General features: G+C 35.3%; 1 protein-coding gene across 4 annotated transcripts in view; it reads left to right on the forward strand.

Annotated features, from left to right (window-relative positions):
* NRG1 (neuregulin 1) overlaps positions 1 to 27554 on the forward strand; it is a 215189-nt gene that overhangs the window by 50026 nt on the left and 137609 nt on the right. For all 4 annotated transcript variants that reach the window (XM_058525174.1, XM_058525175.1, XM_058525176.1 and 1 more), the window contains exons 3-5: positions 5393 to 5514; positions 13945 to 13995; positions 16299 to 16349. In XM_058525174.1, the coding sequence (XP_058381157.1) occupies positions 5393 to 5514; positions 13945 to 13995; positions 16299 to 16349 (224 nt within the window). The remainder of the gene's footprint in view (positions 1 to 5392; positions 5515 to 13944; positions 13996 to 16298; positions 16350 to 27554) is intronic.

Raw genomic sequence — 27554 nt, forward strand, 5'->3', positions numbered from 1 at the left:
CTTTTGGATGCCCTTAATTTTGTCTCATCTCTTCATTTCTGCTCTTGCGTATTTTAATTTTGTTTAAAATGGGCTCTAATTGGTTTGGTCAAATTAAAAACATTTTTAAAGAATTATTTCTCCTGTTGTCAATTGTTGCAGGGTTTTTTTTAACTCTGTACTAGAAAAAGTTTATACACATTTCCTTCTCTTAGCGGAGCAGCTCTAGCAGGTCACTTTAACTTTATATGTAAGACAACCTCAAATTCCTTGGGTATAACATGGGACTGCCCAGTGCCTATTTCACATGGTTTATGCAAGGCATTTTGTGCAGGGCCTGGTTCTATAGAATATAATAGTTGCCTATGAGGTCCCTCTCCTCCTGCTTTGCCTTGCTCGGTATTAGCCGTTTGACACTATCTGAAGCTGTGTTGAACACACACACACACACACACACACGCACACACACAGAATTCATATGTGATTCCTTAGAGATCAGAGGAATGGAATTATGTAAACTGAGGAGATCTCCCCTATGTTCATTTAAATTACCTTGGTCTGTAAACTATGGTGGAAGAATCAAGCTAAGTAAGAAAAACGAGATAGTAGCTATTGGACCCCAGAATCCATTTTGTCAGTGAGCACGTGTTGAAAGAACACAGTTTGCATTTTGATATAAAAAAAGAAAGAGAAATTAATATTTAGAACTTTCATTTATAAATCAGTTCATATTAATTTATTTTTACATTGTATTATTTTTTCTTATTCCAAAAGTTATGGTTGCTTATTGTAAAAATCTAAATATTACGGGAATGTAGAATATAATTATAATAATAGCTAACACTTATTAGGAGCTTACTGTATTTCAAGCATTGTTTTAAACACTTTACATGAATTAACTCTTTTAATACTTTTAAAAAATGAAAATCCACCAAAACATCCACCTCTCCCAGATTCCCAAGATAACTCATCAGTTAAAGAGCAAAAAGTTAATTTTATGATTGGAAAGGAATTCAATAATTTTTCCAAGTTAACTTCCTAAAGACAATATGTAGTAGCCTGTTGAAGAGAGTAAAACAAGACTATTGTATCCATACTTATCAAAGCCCCAAATTGTTGCAATACAGTCATGGGCTGCCTAACGACATTTCAGTCAACAATAGAACACATATATGACAGTGGTCCCATAAGATTGGTACCATATAGCCTAGGTGTGTAGTAGGATATACCACCTAGGTTTGTGTAAGTACATTCTGTGATGTTCACGCAATGACAAAAGTGCCTAACAATGCATTTCTCAGAACGTATCCCCATTATTAAGCAACACATGATTGTATATAATTTTCAAGAAAGGTTTGTCTGTTCCTACTCTCTACTTCCCATTCCTACTCTAGGACCCAAGGATTGAAGAATCTCGTAGTTAAATCTATCATTAGAGTTCAAAGGGGCCCTGATGATCCTCTGGATCAGTGATTTTCCCTAGAGAATTGTGTCCCTAGTGAATCTTAAGTTTCCATTGAATTGCAAAAAAGGTTGCCAACCACTTTGACTTGAACATTTTCTCTCTTTATGATATTTTTAAATATGAAGCTCTGATTTAAGCTTACATTTTAAAACAGGATTTTTTTTTTTTTTGCTAAAATAGTTGAAACCACTGATCTCATTTAATCTTTCTCTGCATAGAGATATTCTCATTAAGAGTATGCTTGACAGGTGGTTATCCAGACTTGAATCTTTCCAAGGAGAAAACCCAACTCTTTCAGGAGACATCCTATCCATTTTTGAATGCTCAGAAAGTTCTTCCTTATGATATCATCCAAAATATGCCTTCTTTTTCCTGTAAGACACAATTTTACCTTCGAAAGCTTCCCCAAATAATTTCTTTTTCCAGATGACAGCCATGAAATATATTTAAATAGCTACCTGTATCTTGTTCTTAGCTGCCTACCAGTGGTACCTCTGTTTCTTTAACACAGTCTTCCCTAGTGATAAGATTTCTAGGTCTTATTCAATTCTGATCACCCTCTTCTAAAGTCCTCTAGTTATTGATATTTTTCATCAAATGCCACTTCAAAACATAATTCAGTATTCTAGATGCGATCTAGCTTGTGAGCAGTGTATTGAGGTTTTTATCCAATTTGATTTATGTTCTAATACTAATTTTGCCAAAAGTGGATAAGTTTCTGTTTTTTCTTTTTTTAATAGTTGTTTAAAATGGAGTAATGTTAAATGCGCGGCTAATTGAAATCCTTCTTTTGTGTGCATTGCTGTCAACGCACATCTCTCCCAGCCTGTATTTCTGCTACTGATTTTTGAACCTGAACATATTTGTTATGCTTATCTTGATAAAATGGAATTTTGGTCTTGGCTCATTGATGTTCAGTCCCAGAATTCCCAAGGGCGTTCTCTACAGAAAGGATTCCTTAGCCACTTGTCCTGCCTGCCTTAGAAATTCCCAGTACATATTTGCATAAAAACAACTGAGAGCTACTGTTTTAAAGAAATCTATTTAACTTTGTTTAATGCAACATTTATTTGAGCATAGAAAATTTTTCTTTTCTTTTTTCTTGTTCTCTTTCTCTCTCTTTTTTAAGCATAAAATTTGTTTACATTTCTTGGAATAGCGTTTCAGGAAACACTGCCCAAGTCTATTAGGAGAATTTTGATTTTTAAGAACCAGCCCTTTAACATTATGTTAACTGTAAATTTGATTACCATGTTTCTTAAAGTTTGATCCAGTTCAATAGTTAAAATATTAATAGCACAGGGTCAAGAAATAACCCTTCATATATCATCAAGAACTACTTGTAGATTTATAGAAATAGGAAAGAAGGGGTGTTCTTGGAATTATAATATTTTTGGGGTATTGTACATCCTTGGGATGTTGTTGTAATATTCTTATCTCAGAATTTTATGGCTTAAGAAAAGTTACTATTTTCTTATGTTTGGAATTCACTTGTTCTTCTGTGTTGAAAACTAGGATATTATTCTCCATCCTGACATTCTTCATGATTTATCTATTCATGTCATACTTGATTCCATGGTTCCGTGGTCATACTTGAAAATGCTTTCAGCTGATTGTGCTATTTTGGGCTGGACAAGCTTACTGTAGTAGTTATTCCATTGTTTCTCACTATACTTCATAGGTGTCTGTCATGAAGGAAACTTGACATGTATGAAGAAATATAAATAGGTGATAATCCATTAAAAGAACACTAGATTTGAATACTCCAAAACTAGGCTTAAAAGTTAACAGAACTTGACAGGTGATAATATCCTAATTTTGCTGTATTTTGATAATTTTAAAAGTTACGTTTTATTATTAAGTCTCAATATCTACTTGCCAAGATACTTGCCATCAAAATGGTCTATTTTGTTTTATAGGGACATACTTCAGGGAAACTTTTCTATGAATAACCTCTCTGATTAATATGTGAATATCCCTGTATAAATGGTCCTTAGTGGTCCCCCATTACATCAATAAACGAGGCTGTTATTATATTAAGTCCAGTTTTCATAAACTTTGTTCTGTGGACCATTATTTTCAGGAAATATTAACAGATATGCCATGTGAATGACAAGGATTCCATGGTTAATAAGTTTGAGAGAAACTAAATAATATATTCCCCTCTTAGAAAATCAGAGTACATTAGTTTATTAAACACTTTGAGAAATCCTATAGGATTAAAAAAAAAAAAGCCTGTTTTTGTTTAATCTAATGTCTTCCAAACATTTTTGAGCATAGTACCCTTTGTTTTGTTTTGTTTTCTCAAGTTTACCGGTTGACATTGTTCTCAGTCACAACTAATGAAGTTCATTTTTCAATCCACATCTTGGTTTAACTGTTGATGCCCTTGGTCTGGACCACTTCTAGCTGTCTCTGCCCTCTTCATATTGTATCCTCCTTTCCTGCAGCCAACATTAGGACATTAGGTCCTGCAGAGAGCTTAAGTGGGAATATCCAAATATTTTCTTCACTTATTCACACATTCACCCATAATGTTTGAGGACGCACCAGGGCAAAGCAGTGATGTATGTGCTGTGAGGATGGCAAGCAGTTTAAATTATGGACTCCCCTTCCAAAGCGTATGTCCTGGCTTGAGACATAAAACATATGTAAGAACTGTGAGGATCACGGGAGAGGGACTCAAGGTTCAGAATTTAGACAAAAGAGAGAGCAGCTCAAGCTACATGATCATGAAAGGCTTGATGAAGGAATTGGCACTTGAGATGGTCCTTAAAGGTCAGCTAATATCTTGATGGGTAGAGGCCCCCATTCTAGGAGGAAGAAACGTCACGACCAAAAGCACCGAAGTGGAAGGCCACGAGGGTTACATGTGGAACTGGAGGAGTGGTTCAGTTTGATAGACTGGAGGAAAATAGTAGAAACTAAATTTGGAACAATCGATTTAAGTTGATTAATAATATTATGTGACAAAAAGACCAGAAAATTCACTAAAAAATTGGGAGAGTGTAATTTATGAGAGGTATGCATATAATTCTGAGTTGCTGTCTTTTCTTTCCACCTTCTTTTCTCTCTATTGTCCTCCTCTGAGAGCCCAGGCAGTCAGGACCAGGCTAGCGCATACAAGGATGCCTTAAAAAGGCTTTAGTAAATGCTGAGTCAATCCCAGTAGTTCTGGGTTTTTAAATCCTAGAGACTGCTTAAGTTATAGGCTATGTGCAAGAGTAAAACATAGACAGATGCAAATCATAATGCTGCCCATGCTCAAAAAGAGTGCTGAATATTGATTTACTATGTGGAGTTTTGGGTGTGTGCTATTTTTGCATGGATATTTATTTTGATATGAAGAGCCATTTGTGTGGTACTATGCTCCTAGCAACGAGGATCTTCTTAAAGAAAGACAAATTCCCTTTCTTTGGGAAGTGATAAATCCTCTTCATTCAAAATTCATATAATTCCTGGTGTTACTCCACTGAGAAAAGAAGTGCAGAGCATTTTAATCTATTCTAGGCTTTGTTAGGTGTCTGTCCTTACCCGATTTGTAAGAAATGATTTTACACATTTTTGTCTTCCTAAACCCTAGTGGCTGGTGACATTAGCTATAGAGAGGAAAGAAACTTTACTAATTGGGTTCAAAAAAAATCTAAGGCATAATGTGGTTAATGGTGGTGGTAGAGGAATGAAAAGAAAAGTTAGAGAAGACTGCCTTTAAATTGCTAGACTGGGTGATAAAATTAAGACTATGTCCATGGTGTAACTTAAATGAGATGTATCTCACTTTTACTCTTGGTAAAATCATGCATCTATGTACTAGTAAGTTGTGTTTTAACATAGTATGTGTGGAGTGAGAAGGAAGAGTTTGAGAACTCTGTAACTACAAAGAAATGTATTTTGATGATCATTGCATCTGTGAAATATACTTACACCACTTTGGTCCTGATCTTACAGGAAGTCAGAACTTCGCATTAACAAAGCATCACTGGCTGATTCTGGAGAATACATGTGCAAAGTGATCAGCAAACTGGGAAATGACAGTGCCTCTGCCAATATCACCATTGTGGATTCAAATGGTAAGAGATACCTACTGCATTCTATTTCCCAATCTGTAAGAGGAGTAATCAAGATCTGTGGTAAGACTTGGAATAAGTTGGTGCGTTAAATCTCATTGTCAACAAATAAAAAACATGGGAGGAAAACCATATATTTCAAGTATCTTGTGTGTCCTCCATAAAGCTTTTCATTCCATGAGGTGATATAGACCTGAAATAGACATGGATGTTTCTTAAAGGATTTGAATAAGCTCATGAATGGCAGAAATAGGATTGGTTGCTAAAAGAAAGATGTTATACCTCCCCTTTAAGTTAGTCAGGGAGGGCAGTCAAATCTTTGGCTCTGTCAGCAACAGAATATGTATATATATGTGTGTATTTATATACAAAATACATATGTATATATAGAATATATGAATATTATGTATATTTACATACATATGTATATTATGTATGAATATATGTACATTGTGTGTGTATGTGTGTGTAACAGAATACAATCTGACAGTCCTGGCAATTTTCATGTTCTTATATGTGTTTTTAATACATCTAGCTCTAAGTAGTAGGAAGTTAGGCTGATGAGTTTTTTTAGGCCTATTAATTCTTTTTTTTTTTTTAATTATTTATTTATTTATTTTTTTCCCCCAAAGCCCCAGTAGATAGCTGTATGTCATAGTTGCACAGCCTTCTAGTTGCTGTATGTGGACGCGGCCTCAGCGTAGCCGGAGAAGCAGTGCCTTGGTGTGCGCTGGGATCCGAACCCGGGCCGCCAGCAGGGGACCGCGCGCCACGGGGCTGGCCCTGGCCTATTAATTCTGAAATTAGGAGAGTCTTAGAGGCGAAGCATTTCCTGCTATAGGCTTCAGCTTCTGCTCTCCTGAGAACAGTTCCTGGCGGGTATTTGTTAAACAAATGAATGACTTGGAGGTAGAAGGTGCCACCTGCCCTCTGACAACCTCTCTGAAGTTATCTGAGGAAAGTAAAGGAACCACAGCTAATGGCTCTCTGTTTACGATACCCCAATACTCCACAACTTGCTGGAACCATCTATAGAAGCTGATGATAAACTAGCACTGAGCGTCTAAATGTCTAGAAACAATAAAATGCTACTTCAAAATCTTTGATGCCTCTTTTCCTTTTTGAATTGTGGCATTTAACTACCGCCTTCACAAGCCCTGTCCTCTATTCTAAAGCCAAGGCTAATGGCACTGCTTCTAGGCAGATGAGAGAGTGTCCCCTGCAAAGGCTTGATCTCTTAAAGTGATAAGGGAAAAGTGCTGGGCCAGCAAGGGAAGAGGAAAAGTGTAACTTTAAGGTTTAACTCCATAGGAGACTGATGTAGTTTCTATCAGTTGACTTAATAGGATAGGGAGAAGGGAGTGAGATAAAAATATGGAACAGGGTTGGGAAAATCCAGATTAATTCCTAGTCTTCTCTGCACTTCTTCACAAACTGCTGTACGGCAGTATAATCAACATTCATTACTTTCATTTTAAATATCTCCCTCCACAGAGAGTAAAGGACAACAGTGAGCAGTAGTTTCTCTCTCTTTTTTTTTTTTTTAATTTATTTTTCCCCCAAAGCCCCAGTAGATAGTTGTATGTCATAGCTGCACATCCTTCTAGTTGCTGTACGTGGGACGCGGCCTCAGCATGGCCAGAGAAGCGGTGTGTCGGTGCACGCCAGGGATTCAAACCCTGGCCGCTGGCAGCGGAGCGCGCACTCAACTGCTAAGCCACGGGGCCGGCCCAAGCAGTAGTTTCTATTACTATTTTAGGAGCTGTGTTTGTTGTTTAAAATGTAAAAGCCACTTAAAATTTATGGGTAAATATAACATCACTTTACTCTTTAAACAGCACAGGTTAAGCAATAGTATTTTGCTAGTGTTATTTTACCCCACATGGAATTTTATAGGATGCTGCTTGAAACACAAATTTAAAAATTAATTTCAGTGGCTTATTCTCTTCTTTCTGTTCTACCATGTTTAGTAGCTTGTTCTTGGTTTGTTGCTAGCTTGGTTCAGTGTGTCTCTTCATGGTAAATGCTATTGAATTATGATTTTGACGCTTGGATTAGATTTGTGTAGCTGTGCATACTGTAAAGTCCCAGGAAAATAAAATTAGAGTAAGTGTCCTGGTCTCACTGAGTGCTTACAGTAGTATTGTATTGATTATTCTATGTTTTCTGATTTATGGGATTAAGCAGTAAATTATTTACCACTATGTTATTCCTGGCAAAAACTTATAGGGTTTCTTTTTTATTCATTTTGGGGTGCTGAAAGTTTGATAATATGGCTTTTCACATTTCTCTCATAGGAGAGACATCCAATTCATTTTTCCATATGAATTCATTCAAAAATTGGCCTCAAGTTTGAATATATAGTATTGACCAATTATAGTGTAGAGAAATGAAAGTAGGGATGTTTTTGATAATGAATCTTTTTTACCTGACAAGAATAAAGAGAAGTTCATGGAATGTTGTAAGGAAGTCATTCTTAAAGAACCAACTAAAATCCTTTAGGGAATGGGTTCTTATTGGCTTATTGAAAGCATCTAAAGGAAGAGAATGAAGAATCTCTATTACACTGTAAGGTGGTCTTGTTTTTATTTTCTTCTTAGAACATTAGAAACAATTTATCCTTATCCAACCCTTTCATTATATTGAAAAGGAAATGGAGATTTAGAATGTGTCTTAAAACAAACACATTCAGGATCACAAGATATTTAGTAGCAAAAGGGGACACAAACCCAGGTTTCTTTAATTCCTGGTCCAGTACAGTACACTCTATACCTGACTGTGTTTACGAATGTTTAAGGTAAGAGTCTTTGGTTTGTGAATAACAGAAACTGAAGGATTGGTGTGAGGCATAATGAGAGAGGCGTGGGGAAGAACTAGAATTTCATTATAACTGGGCCTCAAGGAGACAACTCTACCCAGGGCATCTCTAAGAAATTGAGCAGTGGGAGTTGGTGGTTCTTCTCTCTAGTGTCTCTGCCTTAATGTGCCTCAAGATACTTTCTTGACCCTTCTACTATTTCTTATATCTTCTCATCTCTCCTGCTTTCAACTATGCTTCCTTAGAATTCCAAACTTTGACCTGATTACGATCCCACTTGGCCATGTTCTCCTTCCTCGCTCTTTTTAAGGCATTCTTTCAGTTTCAACTCCTACTGTATGACTGTTTCCTTAGTTCCCAAATCAAATTCCCCATAGCAAGAATTTGATTGGCAGAGCTTATTGTGTCAGACCATATCGAAAGGACTAGAGAGCTTACGACTCATCTGCCTTCTAGTCTGGTGCCCACTATGGGCTCAACCCGGGACAGCAAAGCCAGAAACATGGCTGCCTAGAAATGCCCCTGTCTTCAGAGGCCATGGCTGGGATGTGCTGCTCATCAGAGCCTGTGGCATGGCAGGCACCATGATAGACAAGGCCACTGCATTCTGCATATTCGGAGACTCTTATCTCCCTACACCTCAGGGGCTTAGTTGTAGTGCAGCCAAAAGGAAAATATGTAATCATTCTGATCCTTCACCCTCTGCCAATGCTATCTATGAATTTGCTACATTCGGATCAAGGCTGGTTATCAAAAAAGTCTCAGCTCCGGTTCTGAGCTCTCTGGAACTCAGATGTGTTACCTTTGTGTTGTCACATCGCTGTCTCCCTGGGCAAAGGTTGCACAGAAACACTCTTTCAGAGAGAAAAAGAACACTCTACCGTGGTTATAAACTGCCTCATGGCCAAACCGTCTCTTCCTAAACGTATATTTACTGTTAACTTGGGCTGAGAGAGTGGAATTCTCAAGAATTTCTTTTTTCATGGGAGTCCTAGGAATAAAAGGCTTAAAATTTAGAACATATTGTCAAAATATAATATTGTGTTGAACTCCTTGAGACTTTATGTTTTCTACGAAATATTAGTCATTTTGTTTATTTTGTGTTGTGTCTCTCGTCTCTCCAATATTTCTCCAATAAGTACAAAACTATGGCTTGACAATTTCTATGCAGGTTACCTTGATGAAAGATCCTAGTATGTTTCTGTGAGCTAATTATCCTAATTTCATCCTATGCAGAGGATTCTTTGTAATTTACTTAAATTCTCACACAGGTGCCTTTTTTGCACTAAGAGGTTTAGAATATATTTTGGTAAAAGATTCTAGGAGAGATGGCAGAGATGGCAGGAGACATGCATGGAAGATTTTCTTTTCTCCCCAGAAAAAAATGAAAAACATAGCAAGATGACCTTGCTATTTGACACTATTTTTAATCCCTTTAAGAGCTATATAACTAACTGTTAGAATAAAATTAGCATACATCTTATGATCTAAGTCTCCATCCAATATTATGAACTTGCAATGAAACTTATTGTTTGGATCTACTTACATTAGTAACTAGATATAAATGATAAAAAAAAAACTAAGCAATTCCCCTTGCATCATTACATTGCATCAAATTCCCCATGCATCACTGCTTAAGTGAAACAATGACCATATTTCCACTATTTTCAAAACCTTGTGAAAGAGCGTACATATAGCCAATCATTTTGTTAAGCTACAGTTTAGAAATTTATATGTTTTCTGCTTTCTCTAATGCCTTTTAATCCCTACCTTATTTGGAAAAAAACCAATTTGTCATACAGTAGACAGATATAAGCCTATGCAGTCTGCTAACTGCTTCTGGGACTGTGTAAGTCTAACAAAGTCCAGTTGAGGTTTCATAGAAAGAAAGATCTCATAGGCAATCATCATTCCATGATGGATTACAGATGGATTCCTTTCATGAATTCAAATGTCAGTTTAAAAGGCCACACACACCGTGCTTACGAGGATCATACACTATGTGTTCATTTTTATTTGTATTTTATTTGGCTTGGGCTTTATATAGGAAACCTTAATTTAGCAATTAATTCTTAGCTAAGAAGCTCCGTAAAAACTCCTGGGCATCAAATTAGGGAAGAGAATAATAGACCTAACTGGTTTTCAAATTAATTAAGTACTGCAGTCTTTTAAAAAAATTAATACAGGAGAATATACAACTAATCAATCATATCTTCTACTAGGTTTTCTTTTTTTAATCAGGAGAAAAATTATTTGAGTGAGATTTAAGATCCCATAGGAGCCATTGGGCTCATGGCAATAAAATAGCTGTTTCATTTGAGATGAGAAAAAAAATATTATTTCCACAAAATTTGATTAATACATCAATTGGTCCTTTAAAAAGTTGGCTCATGTGGATAACAGGCTTAGCCTCACCCCCTCTCCCAAATTGACAATGGTGTGGAAATGCCGTGATATTAGTGAACAACCTATGGTTAGACTGAGAAGCATGTGAGATACGTTTTATAATTTGTATACTAGTCTCCATGTATGTTGTATTACATAGGATTCCCATGAATGCTATGAGGAGGAGCAATATGAATGGAATAGAGTCATCATTTCAGTGCATAGTATTCATCCTGTGTCTACACCATTTATTAATTTCAAAATTTCTCACTTGCTTAAGAGTAACTGCTCATTACGAGCAAGAATTTAGACACTCGAAGGTGTTTCTAAAGTCATCTACCAGTGCTCATACATAACTGTGCCCATTTAAATCTTTAAAAAAATGACTTGATCAAAATTTTTGTATGCACAATAAATGACCTGTAATTTTAGAATAACAGAGTCACATAATCGGATGTTTAAATACATACACAGACACATCATATATATATTTGCATATATGTATATATATACTTTTCTAAATAGTTATATTTAGTTTATTGTGCTCATGGTGAAATCTCAAACAAATCATGCATACATAATAATTAGAAAAATTCCTTTCCAGAAGGTGTTATTTTTGAGACACTGCAACTTTTTCTTGAGATCAGATTCCATTTATTCAAAAAGCATTCAAACATTACAAATACACTAATGCTCCTTATGTTTATTTGCCTCTTCAGCATAAGTTGCTTAGCTGTGTTCAAGTCCTGATGATTTAAATCCTCATTAATTTGCACTAATGAAGGGGATGTCCTTTATAAATTAACAAGTTTAATATACGAAATTACTGTGAGAAAAATATGTTGCCTAAATAAACATCAAGGAGATTGCAAGACTTAATTTTTAAAAAATCTTTAATTGTAACATAAAGCTATTTTCAAATTACACTTATAACAAAAAGTTGTTTTCTAAATCTATGAATTCTACCCAAAATATGCATAAAAATGCTTGCTGAGTGGTTTTAATAAAAAGACTAACTTTTCTTATTAGCAAGATTCTTTTAGTATAGACGTATAAACTTCTGAGCTTGTATTTCCCCCAAGATAATTCAGAAGGTTTTTATTTGGAACCATAATCATTAAAGATATTTTTAAGATCTCCAGGATGAATATCTAAGTTTAGGAAGGGAGGTTATTTTAAGTTGTCGCAGTGTAGACACATCTTTGTAGTAACCTCCTGTTCTGGTATTTTTATGTAACATTCAATTAAAAAAGGAAATGTTATGGTTAACCTTTCCTCTAATCTGAAATCTTTTATGCTGAGATAGAAAAGCTCTGATTTTTTTTTCTTGAAAGGTCACAGTGGACAACTACTTAGTTTGTCAAAAATAAATTTGAGAAGAGTCTTGATATTCATGCTGGGATTGGACTTTTGCCCATTTCTTGTGATCCAGAGCTTACTGCTTCAGTCTGGCTGTCATGTCATTGATGGCTCCTGAAGGGCAGAATGAGGAAGCCTCTCTCCTAATGTGGGCACTTTGCTTGGAAACGTGGATCTTCTTCTAGGTATTCATAGAGAAAGCAAATGCTGTGAATCTTTGATAAAAACGTTTCTTTGAGATTAAATTTTTCCCAAAGAACAACAATTTCATTATCTACAGCCCAGATCAAGAAAGCTAGTTGTAGACACTTCAGAAACAGATATCGCCATATTCCCAACTCAGAATATTCTCTTTAATGCTTGCTGCTTTGAGAAAATCCAGAGGCTATTATACACCCTGTATACCGATTCTTTTCACTTTGTCCCATTTTTACTGGGTGTAAGAGCCAATGTAGGCAACTTTGGTGGCTTGATAATAATCTTACACCTTGAATGGTTTGTCCTCCTGAAGCTTGATTAGAGGGGACTGTCCATACTTAATTTGCACAAGAAAGACACATTTGGTCATACTAAAGGTATATTTCTGATATTTATATATTCATAGTCAATCTGATGGTTATTCTTGAACATCCCTGCTGAATATCACATGCCGTTTTTCTTTTCTTCCAATTCCACAAAAACTTTTATCCCTAGAGAAGCCTCTGAGATTGAAGAAATATTGCCACTTAAATTAATTCCTCTTACCCAGTAAACTAGTCCTATCATGGAAACCCTAAATAGTCAGATCTATATTTAAAGATGATTGCATTGATCATGAACATTTTTAACTCCATGATTAACAGGCTATTAATTCAAACATAAAACGATAGCATGTATGACCTACTTAGGATTTTAGTAGGATCTAGTAACTTTTGTAATGTATATATGTCACAACAGATTCGACTTATGTTTTTGTCCTGGTTAGTAAATAGTAAATAGTAAAATACTATTAAGTCATTTAACAATAATTATACATACAGTGAAGGTTAATGATATTCATCATTGCATCTCCTTTCAGTCTTCGTAAAACTATGCCTTATTGAAAATATTAAATTTTAACAACTGAAACCTTTTTCAGAAGAACTGATTGAATACAGAATTAGACAGTGTAATCATCCTTTATCCCATCATAAAGGCAGTAAGAAAGCAAGTCAAAGTTTAAACAAGACTATCCCAATTCCCATGATAATGGTGTGTCCAGAAGTGTGCAGATTCATTCTTCATTTCTTTGGGGTGGGAGCTGCCTACCTACTCCATACCCTGCCCCGAGTAGCTGAAATGTCTATCATGTGATAAGGCGCCCATCTTGATTACCACTGGCAATTTTATGTAGAGTTTGATGCCAGAACTTGATGTTTTTCATTAATCCCAACTAGAAACAGGGCTTGCGTTTGTTTTTGAACAAAAATATAGTTCTCGAAGATCTGTAGTTTAAAAATTCTGACCACGGCTTTGATCCCACAGCTTTGATTTCTGTTGGTTCTGCTATTTCTGCCTTCCTTTCTGAGGAAGAGCCCACAGCTCCTATATTCTCCGTTCTCCAATATATTGCCATATATTTTCCTTCACTGACCCCAGTGGGGGCAGAGAATTCTTCTCAATTTATTCTAGCATAGCTCATCTCATGCTCTTTGCCCAAGAAAGAAGAACTACTTGTCTGGACAGTCTTATTTTGTATTTCTCACTCTCTGTATGGATAAACCTGGACTTGCATCACCTGTGTTCAATACTTCCTTCCTTTACACTCATTTTTAGATTGAAGGCAGGCTGTGGAACTGGCTTTTGGCCTCCTGATTATACATCATAATATCCTATCACCTTTTTTTTTGCAGAGATCATTACTGGCATGCCTTTCTCAACTGAAACAGCATATGTGTCTTCAGGTAAGGAAAATAAGCTCATCAAATTTTACTAACCAGAATGACAGACATAACTGCTGGCTGCTCCTTCTACTAATCAGAACCCTTTCTGCATCCAAATTTCAGCTATTCTTGTTTTCTGCTCCAGTGTTTTTCTCCAGCTCCTTCTGCCTTTTTGGATTTTACTTCAAGGAGTACGGTTCTTGCTCTGTGAACTTGGGCGTGAGAAGCATGCATAAGAAAAAGAAATCTGCATCTAGATACAACTTAGTGACAGTAGAGCAGGAAAGGAGACATCTGGGTTATAAATTCAATTTTTATATCTTTATAGGTGCTTCTTTTGGCTGCCTCTGCTCTCATCCATCAGAGTTTATTCCTGGATAATTCCTGGATAATCAGTGTCTGATCTCTGACCTTTGGGCTTCTAATGATCAGTTGTGGGCCACTAAACTTAAAGGAAAATACTGTTATAGGCCTGACTTTTTAAAATGTTGTTTCATTTTTGGGGGTTTGTTTGTTTCTCGCTTGCCTATAATATTTGCTGATACCAATTACAGTCCGAGCAGATTTTACCTACTTATAGCCCAACTCTACTAATGCATGCATAACCATAATTCATTGATTTCTCCACTAGCTGTGAATTTAATTAATCTACTGTGAATTAATTTTTTTTTTTACTTTTCCTTATCCTCTGTAATTCTCTAGTTAAAAGAACCTTAGACTATTTAAAAATTAATATTTAATTAGAGGCAACTTTTTGGAGAACCTAGATTCAAACCTCACTTCAGAGGGTGTAACAATAAGATGTTTTTGCATGATACTTTACAGTTTACAAAGATTTTTACGTCTCACTTGATAATCACAACAGATTTGTGAAACAGGACATTATTTTTCTTCATTTTACAGATGCGAAAACCGAAGCATTAGAAATCTTAAGTCATGTATCTCAGCAAGTAGAAGAGCAGATACTTCAAGCTCAGTATTCTTTCCATGACCCCATATTTAATGTTTTGGCTTCACTGATTTTTGTCATTACGGCCTGTACCTTGTTGAACCTATAGGAGGCCATATAATCTAACAAAGCCTTTTCCATCTTACCTTCACCAATTTTTCCTCTTCTCTTCAAAGCTGTTGTTCGAAATCATAAAAGCTAAATGTCTCTATCTCCTAGACTGCTTTGGCCATATTTAGGGCATATTCATGTGTCATTACTAAGATGTTAAGTATGCATGTTCTAGGGTGAAATCATCCTGGAATCCAAGAGGATCTTACTTTTCTGAGTAATAGAATGACAGAGAGAGAAAAAGAGAGAGAGAGAAGGAAGGGAGGGAGGGAGGCAGGGAAGGAAAGAGAGGGATAAAAAGAAAAACAAAAAGAAAAAAATTGTTGAGTTATCTGAATGTCTTCACCTTTCATTCAGGTGTTTCTTAAATATAAGGAATTCATTATCTGACTGCAATAGATGCTGCTATGAATTTGAGCTTTTAAATTTATGTGGCACTTGTCTTGGGAATTTGGAGTGACTGTAACTATTATTTTCTGATACATGACTTGAATCTTTATAACTTTCTGGCTGCTGAATTTCAATCCTTCTTTGATACTAAATTGTTCCTATTTCTTACTAATAAAAACGCTCATGTCCTATGATTTTTTCCTGCATGAGTTATGTTTTATGCTCTCTCTGTACTTCAATACTGGTTTTCATTCCTTTACTCCTGCTACCAAAGAGAATCTGGCTACTCTGCGTCCTCAATGAATGTGTGATGTATTTATTTAGCATGTTTTGGTTGATCCTCATATAATTGCTCTACTGGACCTTGCATGGATGTTACTCAGCACCCTGTTTGGTCAGGATGTTTATGCAGACCAAGTTGCCTGAAAATTTTCTCATTCTTTTTTTTCTCTACACATGAAAGGTGACTTTCATTCTCTCTGATTATGGGGATTGTTCTCTTTGGTTTCAAGTTTCTTAAAATCAAGACCGCTCCTAAGAGAAGGAATTGTCTGTCTCACCTGTAGGGTGGATCTGTTCAGAGTAGTATTTCTAGGAAGTTCCTACAGCAGTTGATGTGTGGGATATCTTTGCAGGTGGACCGACTCCATTTTCATCTCTTTCAAAAGTCTTTGGGTCTGGACTATAGGAATATTCCTTTGTGGTCTTTGAATATTGCATATGTCTTCCTTTGACTTTGAAATGCTTCAGCTTTTCTGTTGCACTGTTGTCTAGTCCTCTTTTCCTAGATGATACCCAAGCCTGGCAAATTTCTAATTTAAGAATCTAAGCAACATGACTCAATAAAGCCTCATTCCGCTTTTATGTTTTATAGAGTCTCCCATTAGAATATCAGTATCAACAGAAGGAGCAAATACTTCTTCATGTAAGTATATTTAAATATTCTTTTCACTGGTTTTTAACCCAAGACAATATCTGCTTCTGAAGATCGTGTTCACGTCTTATCTTCTGCCCTTATTGAGGGACAGTGTATCAAGTTTGGGAGCAGGATGGTATTTGCTGTTTGCATTAGAGATGGCCCCCTGCTATGCATGGGGTTGACTAGATACCCCCTCCCCTAAGATGCATGTGGATATTAAGAGATACCACATATGTGGTAGTTTTAGGATAATGTAGCGTCTTTGAATGTTGGGAAATAACTGCAGAGCCTCTGAGGCCTAGCTCTGGGTGAGCAATAGAAAGAACATTGTGGGTTGCTTTTTTTTTTTTTTTTAGTGTGTCTTGATGCCTTCAGCAACACCTGAGGCAGATACCCAGCTGTTTGGGGCCTCTATTCCAAAGCTCCTTAGTTCTCATATAAAGTCTGCTGTGAAGGAATAAGGAAACTATATTAGATGCCCTTAATTCAAATTTGATAGCAAGTGACTAATTATGAAAATGTTTGAAAGCAAGTCCCTAGGCAAGAATTCAGATTAGTTTTCATCTGTTTAATGTGAAATGTGCTTTGTGCTTATGGAGTTCTACAACTGTTAGATTGACTGGTGCTTTGTGCTATGTCAGGGGAACTTAAGAAATTAGCAAGAACTAGTAAAAATAGTTTTTATATTTATAAATTGTGAACAGCATAGAATTAAATTTTGATATCCAACAGGGGAATGTGTCAGACCTTGAAAATAAAACTTATTTACAGTCTTTCTCTTCCTTGTTTTAGCTCTTTATTTAAAGCTATTTCTCAGTTTGATAAGCTCTTCAATAAATAGGTGTTCCCAATTCTTCTAGTCCAACCTTGAGATTGTGTTTAAGGAATAATTCCCTTTGGCTCTCAGCATGATAGGAAACACTTGAAAAGAAGGTCTGTACTTTTGGTGACTTCGCTTGTTTTGTCAATCTTTTTAAATAGATCCAGTTTTATCCTAAAGCCTTTCCCTTCAGGTTAGTGGTACCAGAACTGTAACGATATGATATGAACATTTTTTATTGCGTGAAGTATGATGTTTTGGCTATACTTTAGCTAGATAAAGCATCATTTAACTGGATTGATGGCAACAATCTAGTAAGATCAAACAGGAAATGAATTGCTAGCAAGGACTAAATTGGCTTCCTCTATATTCTAAGGACACTCATTACATACTCCAAAACGATAATCCCTTCTATGGAGTTTGGAATATTTGTTATTTAATTCTACTTATAAAAAGATTAGTATAATTATATAGATTTTAGGTAACTAGCATTAAGAAATTATGTCGAGCTTTGTTTTACATTTTTGAGTGTTTATTATGCAAAAGCAAATACTAGGTTTTTCTTTTTGGCATTTCGTCTGGGAATAATTTCTCCCCTGAATGATTCATTGAATAAAACTCCTGTAGTTGGAACCCTTCGTGCTATCGTTAATGGGGCATGGATGATATCCTTAAGCATATCTTAGTAGTTCTGGAATGGAAGAAATACTTCTTATGGTTTTCCATAGCTTTAGGAAACTGAAATGAATCTCTCAGTTTACATTTCTGTTCATTGCCATACTCTTGAGAGGGAAATAATTTTGAAATCTGACTCTGATCTCTAACTCTCAGCAGAATTAGTTCCTGATATTTGGTAAAGGTTTAAAACTAAGAAAGAAGGCTTTGTGTACCATTATGTTAAAATATTTCAGTGTGCCATTTTAATACATCAATCCCCGTTCGTGGTAGACTCTCAGTAAATGTTGTTGAATTGATTAATAAATACTTTTTTTTTTAAATCTGATGAAAATATGCTCTATAATTTGAAAATACAAGCCAGTAGTGGCAGGATCCTAAGTCTAGTGTGGTTAGAACAATGAAAGCAGCATGAGACACTCAACATATTTAAAGGCAGCATCACATAGAACCCTGCATTGCAAAAGAGCTGTGATGTAAACACATCTCCATTGAGTAAAGGCTGAAGGTGAAACTTGAAGAATCAGCAGTAGCAATAAGCTGGACTTAAAAATTCAAAATATATAAAAGAGTCAAAGGCCTTGGAAAAGTTCACATGGGTCAGAAATAATCAGTGCTGAAGAATAGGTTTCTTTTCACTTTATTTCATCCAGAAGGAAATGGTAGTAAATCCCTTTATGTGAAGAGTGAACTATGCCATTACAGCGTAATCATGTCTGTGTGGGCTACATTCTTTAACTATTGACATTGGTGTTTTCTAAAGTAAATTTTGAAAGCCTTTCTGAAGTAGTGTGGATTCGGCAAACCTGTTATGTATTATAACAATTTGGTGTGCTTCTTGGGTCAGTGTAAAAAAGGCGAGGCAGCCGTGTTCCTTTTCAGTTTCTTTTGGTACAAATGTGCGCACCCTTATGGGGAAACGTCCCCTTCCTGCTGGTCCTGTTTTTGAGAGCATCGTGCTGCTAGGTAAATCTTGGGAGGGTTCAGTTAGTTTATGTTGTTGGCCCTGCTCGGAGCCCTGCCTGGGGTACCAAGTCAGTCTTTTGTGCCAACATCCTGTTTTTCCCCAAAGCCTTCCCTCCACTCCAGCCCTTAAAGTTCTCCTTTTCTCCCCTGTAACTCATGTTGGAATAGAAAAAACCAAAAAGAAGAAAATAAAAATTGCCCACCTACGTATCCAAAATATTATTGCTAATATTTTAGTATATTTTCGTCTAATCAGTGTTTCTCTTTCTGGCTTTCTAATTATCCATCCTACCTCTATCTGCTCAATGTATCATAAGCATTTTTCTCATGTTATTAACTACTAATCAGAAATATTAAAAAAAATTTTTTAAATCTAAAATTTTTAAGTGATTTTTTAAAATCACTGTAACAGTAAAGAAATTGTTCTTGACTGGAGGTTTTAAGGGATTTATTTTTTCATCTACAAACACTTTATCATTTTGTCAATTTTGTATTTATTTTTTCCTAGCATTTTGTAAATATTGGTGAAATATCAAAGTTACTAATCCTTCCCTTTGTAAGGCAAAATTTCAACTACTTCTTTTTTGAAATTAGGAATTTACATTGCACATTCACTGTTTTTAGAGTTGTTAATTTATAAAAATTTTTAGAAGTTTCTTATAATAATATCCTGGTAAAGATTAACATTATTTTTCTTTATTTTATTTTTTTGTAAATGAGGCATCTGTGACTTAAAACGTATACATAATTTGCTAAATGAGTGTCCTATTACACGTTAAGTGACATGTTGTAGAAGGACAAGTATTTAAACCTTACAAAAAAGTTAGTAGGACTATTATTCCTCCCTTACATAGAATCAGCAAAAAAGGAAATGGATTGTTTAGAACAAACCTTAATGACTTCTCTCTGAAGTGCCAGCTGCTGGTGACCCCATTTTGCAGACAATTTTGTTGAAGCCTACAAAAAAATACAGTTGTTATACCAACCACTTTACTGAATTAAGCACCATCCATTCCAATTTAAGATATAAATGAGGGAAACAAAAATGAAAAGTCTAATGAATAGCAATTGCAAAGAAAATAAAATTTCTGAAAAAGTCTATCTACTAAAATAATAATAACAGTCATTGCAAACGTTTATTGAAGGGTCACTGTGTGCCAGGGGCTGTGCTAGATGATTTACATGGATGATGACTCATGGTTCTCACAAAACCTTATTCCATTTGTTGGATGATGAAATTGGTGTATTTCATCTAAAGTCACACCAGCAGGATTCAAACCCAGGCAATACACTAGCCTGCTAGGACGCATGAGGTTTTGTTGCCTCAAAAAAAAAAAGCCTTTAATATTGAAAGGAATGAGATTCTGTGAATGGACTGAAAAGTAGTCTTTAATACGAAGTGGATTGGGAATATGTGTGGTAGACGCAGGTAAATGCATTGCCTGGGACCAGCTGAGCCCATGTGATCTTTACGTTACACATCAAAGCATGACAAGTGGTGAGGTGAAGCAGAAAGAATACAGACTTTGGATGGACTCATGTTCTTAAGTCTAAATAGGTACTAGGGCTGTTAATTACTGCGTAATCTTAGGCAAGTTATATAACCTCCCTGAAATTCAGTTTCTATGTCTATATAATCTTGTTTATCTCAAACCTATGTTGGAAAGCCTAGTATGGGAAAATTAATCGGCATCATTTAGCACAGCTTTGCTCTTAGGTGGTCTTCTGTATATATGGAAGAGACCTAGTACCTGCAAAGGTGGTGTGGCTCCCAAGAGAGGATGGAAATCAGGAGAGTCCTTGAATCTTATTTGAACAATACAGGAAAATATCCTTATTGTTGGAGGAGGGAAGGAGTTAATGATTTTCAGTCTAAATGGTGATGCTGAAAGTTCTATGCCAAGAAATCACTATATCTTTTCGAAATACTATATATTCTCAGCTCAGGCTATATTTTAAAGGAACTTAGCCAGAAAATCCTCTTTGAAACCACTGAATGAAATGAACAATTCAATCTTTAATTTGGCACCTAAAAGAGCTAGCTGAAGGAAAAAATGTCTTTTGTCTGCAGAGACATTTCTGTTATAATGAGATACAGCATTTTCACTTGGGAATAGCACAGTGATGTGTATTGATGAGATTGGATCAGATCCATTGGCTGGTCCATTGGTGAGATTTAGAGCTGTGGGTCTTATATTCCACCCTCAGCTGTAAGTGACTTACCTGTTTTAATGGTAGAGGAAACTGCCCAGGCCTTTGTTAAATGATTCTCAGCTGGAAAAATGGCATTTCAATTTTGGATCTTTATTGGTGGCAAAATATGAACTCTGTCCTGTCACCGTTGGAGAGCTACTTCTAATTGAATGCAAATCCAGATTTCTATAAACATGGCATTTTCAAGGGTGTGGTGGCCCTGTCTGTTGTGGAGAATAACAAAATACCATGCGTCATATAACAATAAAAGAATAATTTGAAAAAGAAATTGCCCAACTGGTATTAATTCCGTATTTCTGATTGTGTAGAGTTAGTTACAGATTTTTAGGACAACACTTGGAGCAAGAGTAGGGCCTTGTATGTCACAGCCATTCGTAGACTCAGGCAGGTTATTGCCCTCATGCTCAGTTCATTCGTTTTGTAAGTGAATATATCTTACTTTTGTTTCTTACAGTACTAGCTGCAACTGTAAAGTACTTCTTAAGTTCTTCTTTGCCTTTTCTAAAGTCATTCATTTTCCGTCATTGTATTCCACTACCGCACAAGATACTCTCAAAACTTTTGATCAAGCTTATAACTAAATCATAGTGAACCTTTTGTATTCAGTTGAAATTAACCTTTTACAAAATTATTCTTTTGAACCATACAACTATGTGTATGTGTGCTGTGTATATATAAATAACTGATATTTGTATCACACTATGTATTTTGTAAGGCATATTTTCGTATATTGAGTCATTAATTCATGCAACAACTCTGTGACCTAGATTTATTCCCATTTGTCAGATGAGGGACTTGAGGCTCAGAAATTTCTGACAAGTCCAAATTAAAAAACTAGTGAGGTGGCAGAGCAGAAATTTAAACCCTAATCTTCTGGTTTCTAATCTTATGGTCTTTTATTACAAAGTCTTACGGGATCCATACAGCTAGCTTGAAGGAAGGCCTTCTTTAAAAAAAAAAAAAAAGGCCTCAAAATGAAATTTTTATAAAGATTTCAGGTATATAATCACATTTATCCCAAAGCCAACTTTTACTGAAATAATATGCTCTCCGCAATCTACAAGGTAATGAAATGGACAGGAGAGTTAATGTAACACAATTCAAGGGTTTAATACTATAAAAGGAGGCAGAAATGTCGGTCTAGAATCATTTCATTGACTTGCTCTTTGGCTTTGTCACTTTGAGAATGATGTGGTCTATTTCAGAACATGCTATTTACAGAGATGGGAGTAAGCTTAGAGCCATTGTGCTAATGGGAATCTGGCCTTCATCAAACAGGCAGGTCTTCCTCAGTGGTAGTTTATGTTTGGGATAGATGCATTGCCTTATTCTAGGCTAACTGCTGTTTAATTTATTGTATAATATCATAAATCCTGGAAATTATTTGTATGATAGCTAAATTCATTAGAAAATTATCAGACCTGGAGCAATTATTTCTCTGTATTTTATTCTTTTGGGGGCTTTTTACTGGTATATTCTCTTTAAAATTTTTTAAAAAAATATCTTCCATCTTTTTGTATATCAGCTGGGAGAGGAAAGGACATCTTTATTTTTCCTGTTTTAGGAGAAGTATTAAAACTATAGTAAGTGGTTTTAGTCGTTAGGCATAGAACAGTGAAATGGATTATATATAAAAGATTTTTAATTTTTTTAATGAAATGGAGGCAAGAGAAGGGGACAGAGAGGTGTATACCAAGAAAGCATGTAGGAGAAGAGAGCTAGCAAGATTTTGGTAAATTTACTTCTGCTGAACTTGGTGGCTTTCTTAATTCTTCGTTTTTTTCACATTATCTGAGAAATAGGAAGATGAGAATAAAGGCCTTTAAATTAAAAGACCCTGGGTGTTACAGGAAACACCCCCCCGCCCCCGCCCCAAGAAAAAGATGGAAAAGGGGTAAGGAACAACATGATAAAGCAGCAAAATAAGAAATAGGGACAGTGATTTAGTTAGAAGTTTCTCAATTGCCAGTGATGGAAAGTCAACTCCAAAGCGCATGAATATGAAGGGAATATATTGGTTTGTGTAACTGGCCCAGTGTGATCCAGAGGCTCAAGTGGTATACAAGGATGGTCTCTCAGTCTTTATGCTTTGCTTCTCTATAAATGTTAGCTTCTCTCAGTGGGTTTTCTCCATCTAACAAGGCTGCTGGTATTTCTAAGCCTGTATCCCCTTAGCTCATATTCTGAAAAAAAGAGAAAGTCTACTCCATATCCAAACAGCGAATTTTAAGGAAGAATCTGATTGGCTCTGCTTGCATCATATGCCTACCCCTAAAATAATTACTGTGTCCAGGGAGATCAATGACTGCAACTGGGCAGAGGCTGGGTCAGGTATCCACCACTGTGTGTGTTTGGATTAGTGAGGCAGATGGGCTCAACCCCATGGGAACTGCATGGTATAGGTTCATTACAGAGAGGAGGGTCTGTACCTAACAAGAGGAAGGTGCCCTGTAGAGAGACAGAACCAACACAGTCCTCTACAGCTGATGAGCAGACAACTTTAGAAGAACTAGGAAATAGGTATCCATCACAGAGACTTTTAAAGGAAAACTAAAAATAGATGTTATTGACAATTGTTTAATTGGGCAGACAAAATTAAAGCAGGATTACCATTTTAAAGAAAGTGAGTTAGAGAACTGAAGATAATTGAGATATCATTTTTAAAAGACTCTTTATTAGTACCTATAAGCTGACTATAATCGTTCTTAGGAATGCCTTTCTTTTTAATCGAGGAACTTATACTTTTTTGAAGGTGGAAAAGAGTAGAAAAATGAGTCACAGTTTTCAAATTAGAAGGCCTGGGAAGCATTTTGAAATCTGTAAAATGTTCTGACTTTGGAGTTAAAAGTCAAAGAGTGCTTGATCCAGATTCTTTGAAAAAAATCCATGATTAAGTAGATTTTGAAAAATTACTGGTTTCTTTCACCAGAGTAATTGCATGTTGATTAGGTGTTTTTTTTTTTTTCAGTAAGAAAAGGAAAAGAAGCATGCTTAGCCCATTCCATTTAGTATTGCATAGAAAACTCAGCAGTTCTGGTAAAGTGTGAGATCACACTGATTGTGGCTTTATCAGCCTCATAGTCATCACCACTGAAACCTAGAGGAATTAATGATTCCAGTAGTTCATCTGTGGGCATCTCCCACTTTTCTCTGCTCCACTCTTATTATAATGCATCTAGTATACGAGGTGCTTGGGTAGTTAATTCATGTCTTTAATAAAAGTGCTGTGTATACATAGTTCAACTAATCATCAAAGAGCTGCTGGAATGGTGCTTTTCATTTTATCTCTCAGTCTACTAGAGGTCAGCAAAATCTTGAAAACCAATTATATGGGCCAATGTGGGTTATAGTCTAGAGCTGTGCAAATTTCATTTAAGTCCATAACTGTTAGGAGGTTTGGTGTTTATGTTGAGCTTGTTCATCAAATACGAGCTATCATTTTGTTCTTTGCTCAGATATTCCAGAGCCTCCTCCTGGGTGAATATCAGCCTTTTTAAGAAATGTGACAGGGGAGGAGAGCTATAAAGGGAGAGACAGAGAGAGGGAGAGAGAGAGACTGAAAAACTGAGACTGGCTTTGTTAAATACTGTAGGAACTTTTATTTGTAATGATAAAGAATTTTATCAGTCTTTCTTTTAATTTTTAAAAGGAATTTTGGGCTGTTAATCTCTTCATTTCAATAGTAAGAAAAGCAAAATATAGATAGGGATAGGCTAGATGACAACTAAGGTCAAACAGCAAATGAGTGGTAAATTTAGGATTAAAATTTGATGGCCTTGTTTCTGCTATTTGATACTTAGATCACTGAGGATTTTCCCTCTCTTTAATTAAAATAAAAAAATAATAATCCAGTTCCTGCTGTATTCCAGCATGATGCTAGGAACTGTGATGTGTATTTCTTGAAAGGGGAGATGGTTGGGAGACACCAATAGAGGATAGTCCTTGGGCTGAAGGAGTTTGCCATAAAGTAGAAAGGTTAATTGTGTTTAATTGTGTGTAATGACACCTAATCATAATACAAAGTAGAATATGGGGGGCAGACTTTTAAATCAAGTTGTTTTTTTAAATAATATTGCTTCAGATAGAATACATTTATCCATTTTGTGGTATGTGATTCGAAAGGAAATATTATTTGAGAAATGGTTAATTTTTACTGTTGTCTTTTTTAAAAATAGCCAATTGCTGTTTCTGCTTCATATTTAAAACTCAATCATTTAACAACAAATCAGAATTCTGAAATTTATACCATTTAAAAAGATGATGAAATTCTATAACTTACTGTTAAAAGTAAAAGACTAAGATTAAGAGGTATCAGAAATTAATTTGCACTAAGTAGGGTTTTGAAAGTAGTAGTTTGGGGAATTTTTAACGGATTTAGATATTTAAGTGGGAATTTTAGAGGACTGTAATCACAATATGGTAAATTGAATTACTGTTGATTATCAGAAACTTACTCCTAATATATAGATGGACTTACAAAGATATGTTACATAACTGAGGGGATATTTTTGATTAGGTTACCTGGAAATGAATATGGAAAGGTTGTAGTTTCTTGAACAATTTTACTTTCATTTGCAAAACTTGTTTTTTATTTTTATTTTCTAAAAGGCCATTGAATTGACCCAAAGGTGGGAGAAGTGTTAAAGTTGAAAATGTATGCCTAGTTATATTATAATTGAGTGATACAGATAGTAAATTAAAATAGTAAAGTAAATTAATCAATTAAAATTATTAAATATTGAAAAACAAAATTTTCCTTTATGGTGATTTCCTCTCTCAATTTTCTTAAAATTCATTTATTGAGAGCAGTGATTGACAAGAAGCTTCTGTGTCATTTGATCAAATTTTCAGCTACAAATTCCCCATGTCTGGATTAAGATATGTTAAGAAAAAAGTCTGCAAAAGAAAATATATTAAATGTTATTTTATAATGTTCTTTACAAATGTCCTACATTTTAGTCCAGAGAAGTAACTATTTAATCAAAACCTATAGAAATCCATATCATTCACAAATAATGTAACTTTGAGAACAGATCATAGTTATTTGTAATTCTCAGTCTACAAAACTCTAAGAAGGAAGTTGCTGCATTTTTTTCCAAAAAAAAAAAAAAGCTGTAAAATCTAACATGTTCCACCTCTGATGAAATGTACCCGGAGGAACCCATCTTGTCAGACAGGATATTTTTATGATAAAATGTGATATGAAGGGAATATGAAGAGCAATAGCCTTACATTTATCTGAGAGAAAATTAAGTGGATAATAGATAGTAGATTTTTTACAATTTTGTACGTTTCCCTTTAGTTGATCCGGATGAATTTTTTCTGGCCCCATAGCAGCGTCTTAATTTCACGTCCCTAATGCTCCAAAGCAGAAATGCATCTTTGTTCAGACTTTCCTCAAGTTATCTGTGAAAAAATAAGCCATACAAAGAGTCCTTGGGTATGTTTTAGGATGAATAGATTACGGGGGCAAGAGAATTACCTTGTACGCGCAAATGAGACTGTGTGTGAAAGCAAGATAAGCTTTAGGAAGGAAATAGGTGACTCAAGGGCACATAAGAGATTTATCGGAACCTTTCAAAACGTTTTTACACTGCAGGTAAAGGGGATAGAGATTTAAAACTGTTTAGCTTAGTGAAAAAATAAATGAAAATAAAACATAACATCCACTACATATGTACACACAGAAACATGTATTATAGTGAAATTTTCTGCTTGTTTTTTAAAGTTTCTAGAAGATTGCGTGTGACCTTTTGGGTAAAAACTGCATTGAGGAGTGAGTCTAATAGAAGCTTCTGATGGAGAGCATCTTCATGAAGAATATGAGTCACAGATAGTCTCAATAATTTTCAAAATGTCATAACTCCACTTTTTAAAGAGAAGTTCTGACCTGGGTGTATTTTATTAAATGATGCTCTGAAATTATGAAAAATATTCTTTGTCCAATCAAGGAGTAAAAGCAAACTATTGACTATTTCATTGTTATGAAGAGATGTGAGATTATCTTTCCCCTCCCAGCAGTACACTCTTGGTAGTCCCATAGCTCTTGCTTCAAATAACAAGCTTGCCACTTATCATCGACACAGTTCCCAAAGCACATCAGTTCCCAAAGCAGAGTGTAAGGTCTTGAAGGAGGGAATTTTGGTTGATTTGTTGCAGTCCCATAACATATCACTATGCTGGTTCCCAGGAAGTATTTATTAAATGGATAAGAACATTGACAGTGAGGTGATTTTTCTCTTGTTAGTTTATCATTATCAATCTAAAATTGATTAAAAGATTATCAATTTTTAAAAATTGTACACATATGTAGTTATAGGAAGACTACCTAAACCTTAAATCATGAAAACATATATTTAAATATTTTAAAATCAAAGTTTAAAAGAATAACATTGGCTTAAATAATATTTATTAGAGAACTTTTAACATTTTGAGAAGTATTTTGCACTCTGTATCCTTCTATTTTAAATTTATTTATGGATTTTATATCTGGAGGGTTTCTTCATTTTATGATAAAACTTGTTTACATGGTGATT

Source organism: Diceros bicornis, chromosome 29 (assembly GCF_020826845.1).
Source record: "Diceros bicornis minor isolate mBicDic1 chromosome 29, mDicBic1.mat.cur, whole genome shotgun sequence".
In the NCBI taxonomy this organism is placed as follows: Eukaryota; Metazoa; Chordata; class Mammalia; order Perissodactyla; family Rhinocerotidae; genus Diceros; species Diceros bicornis.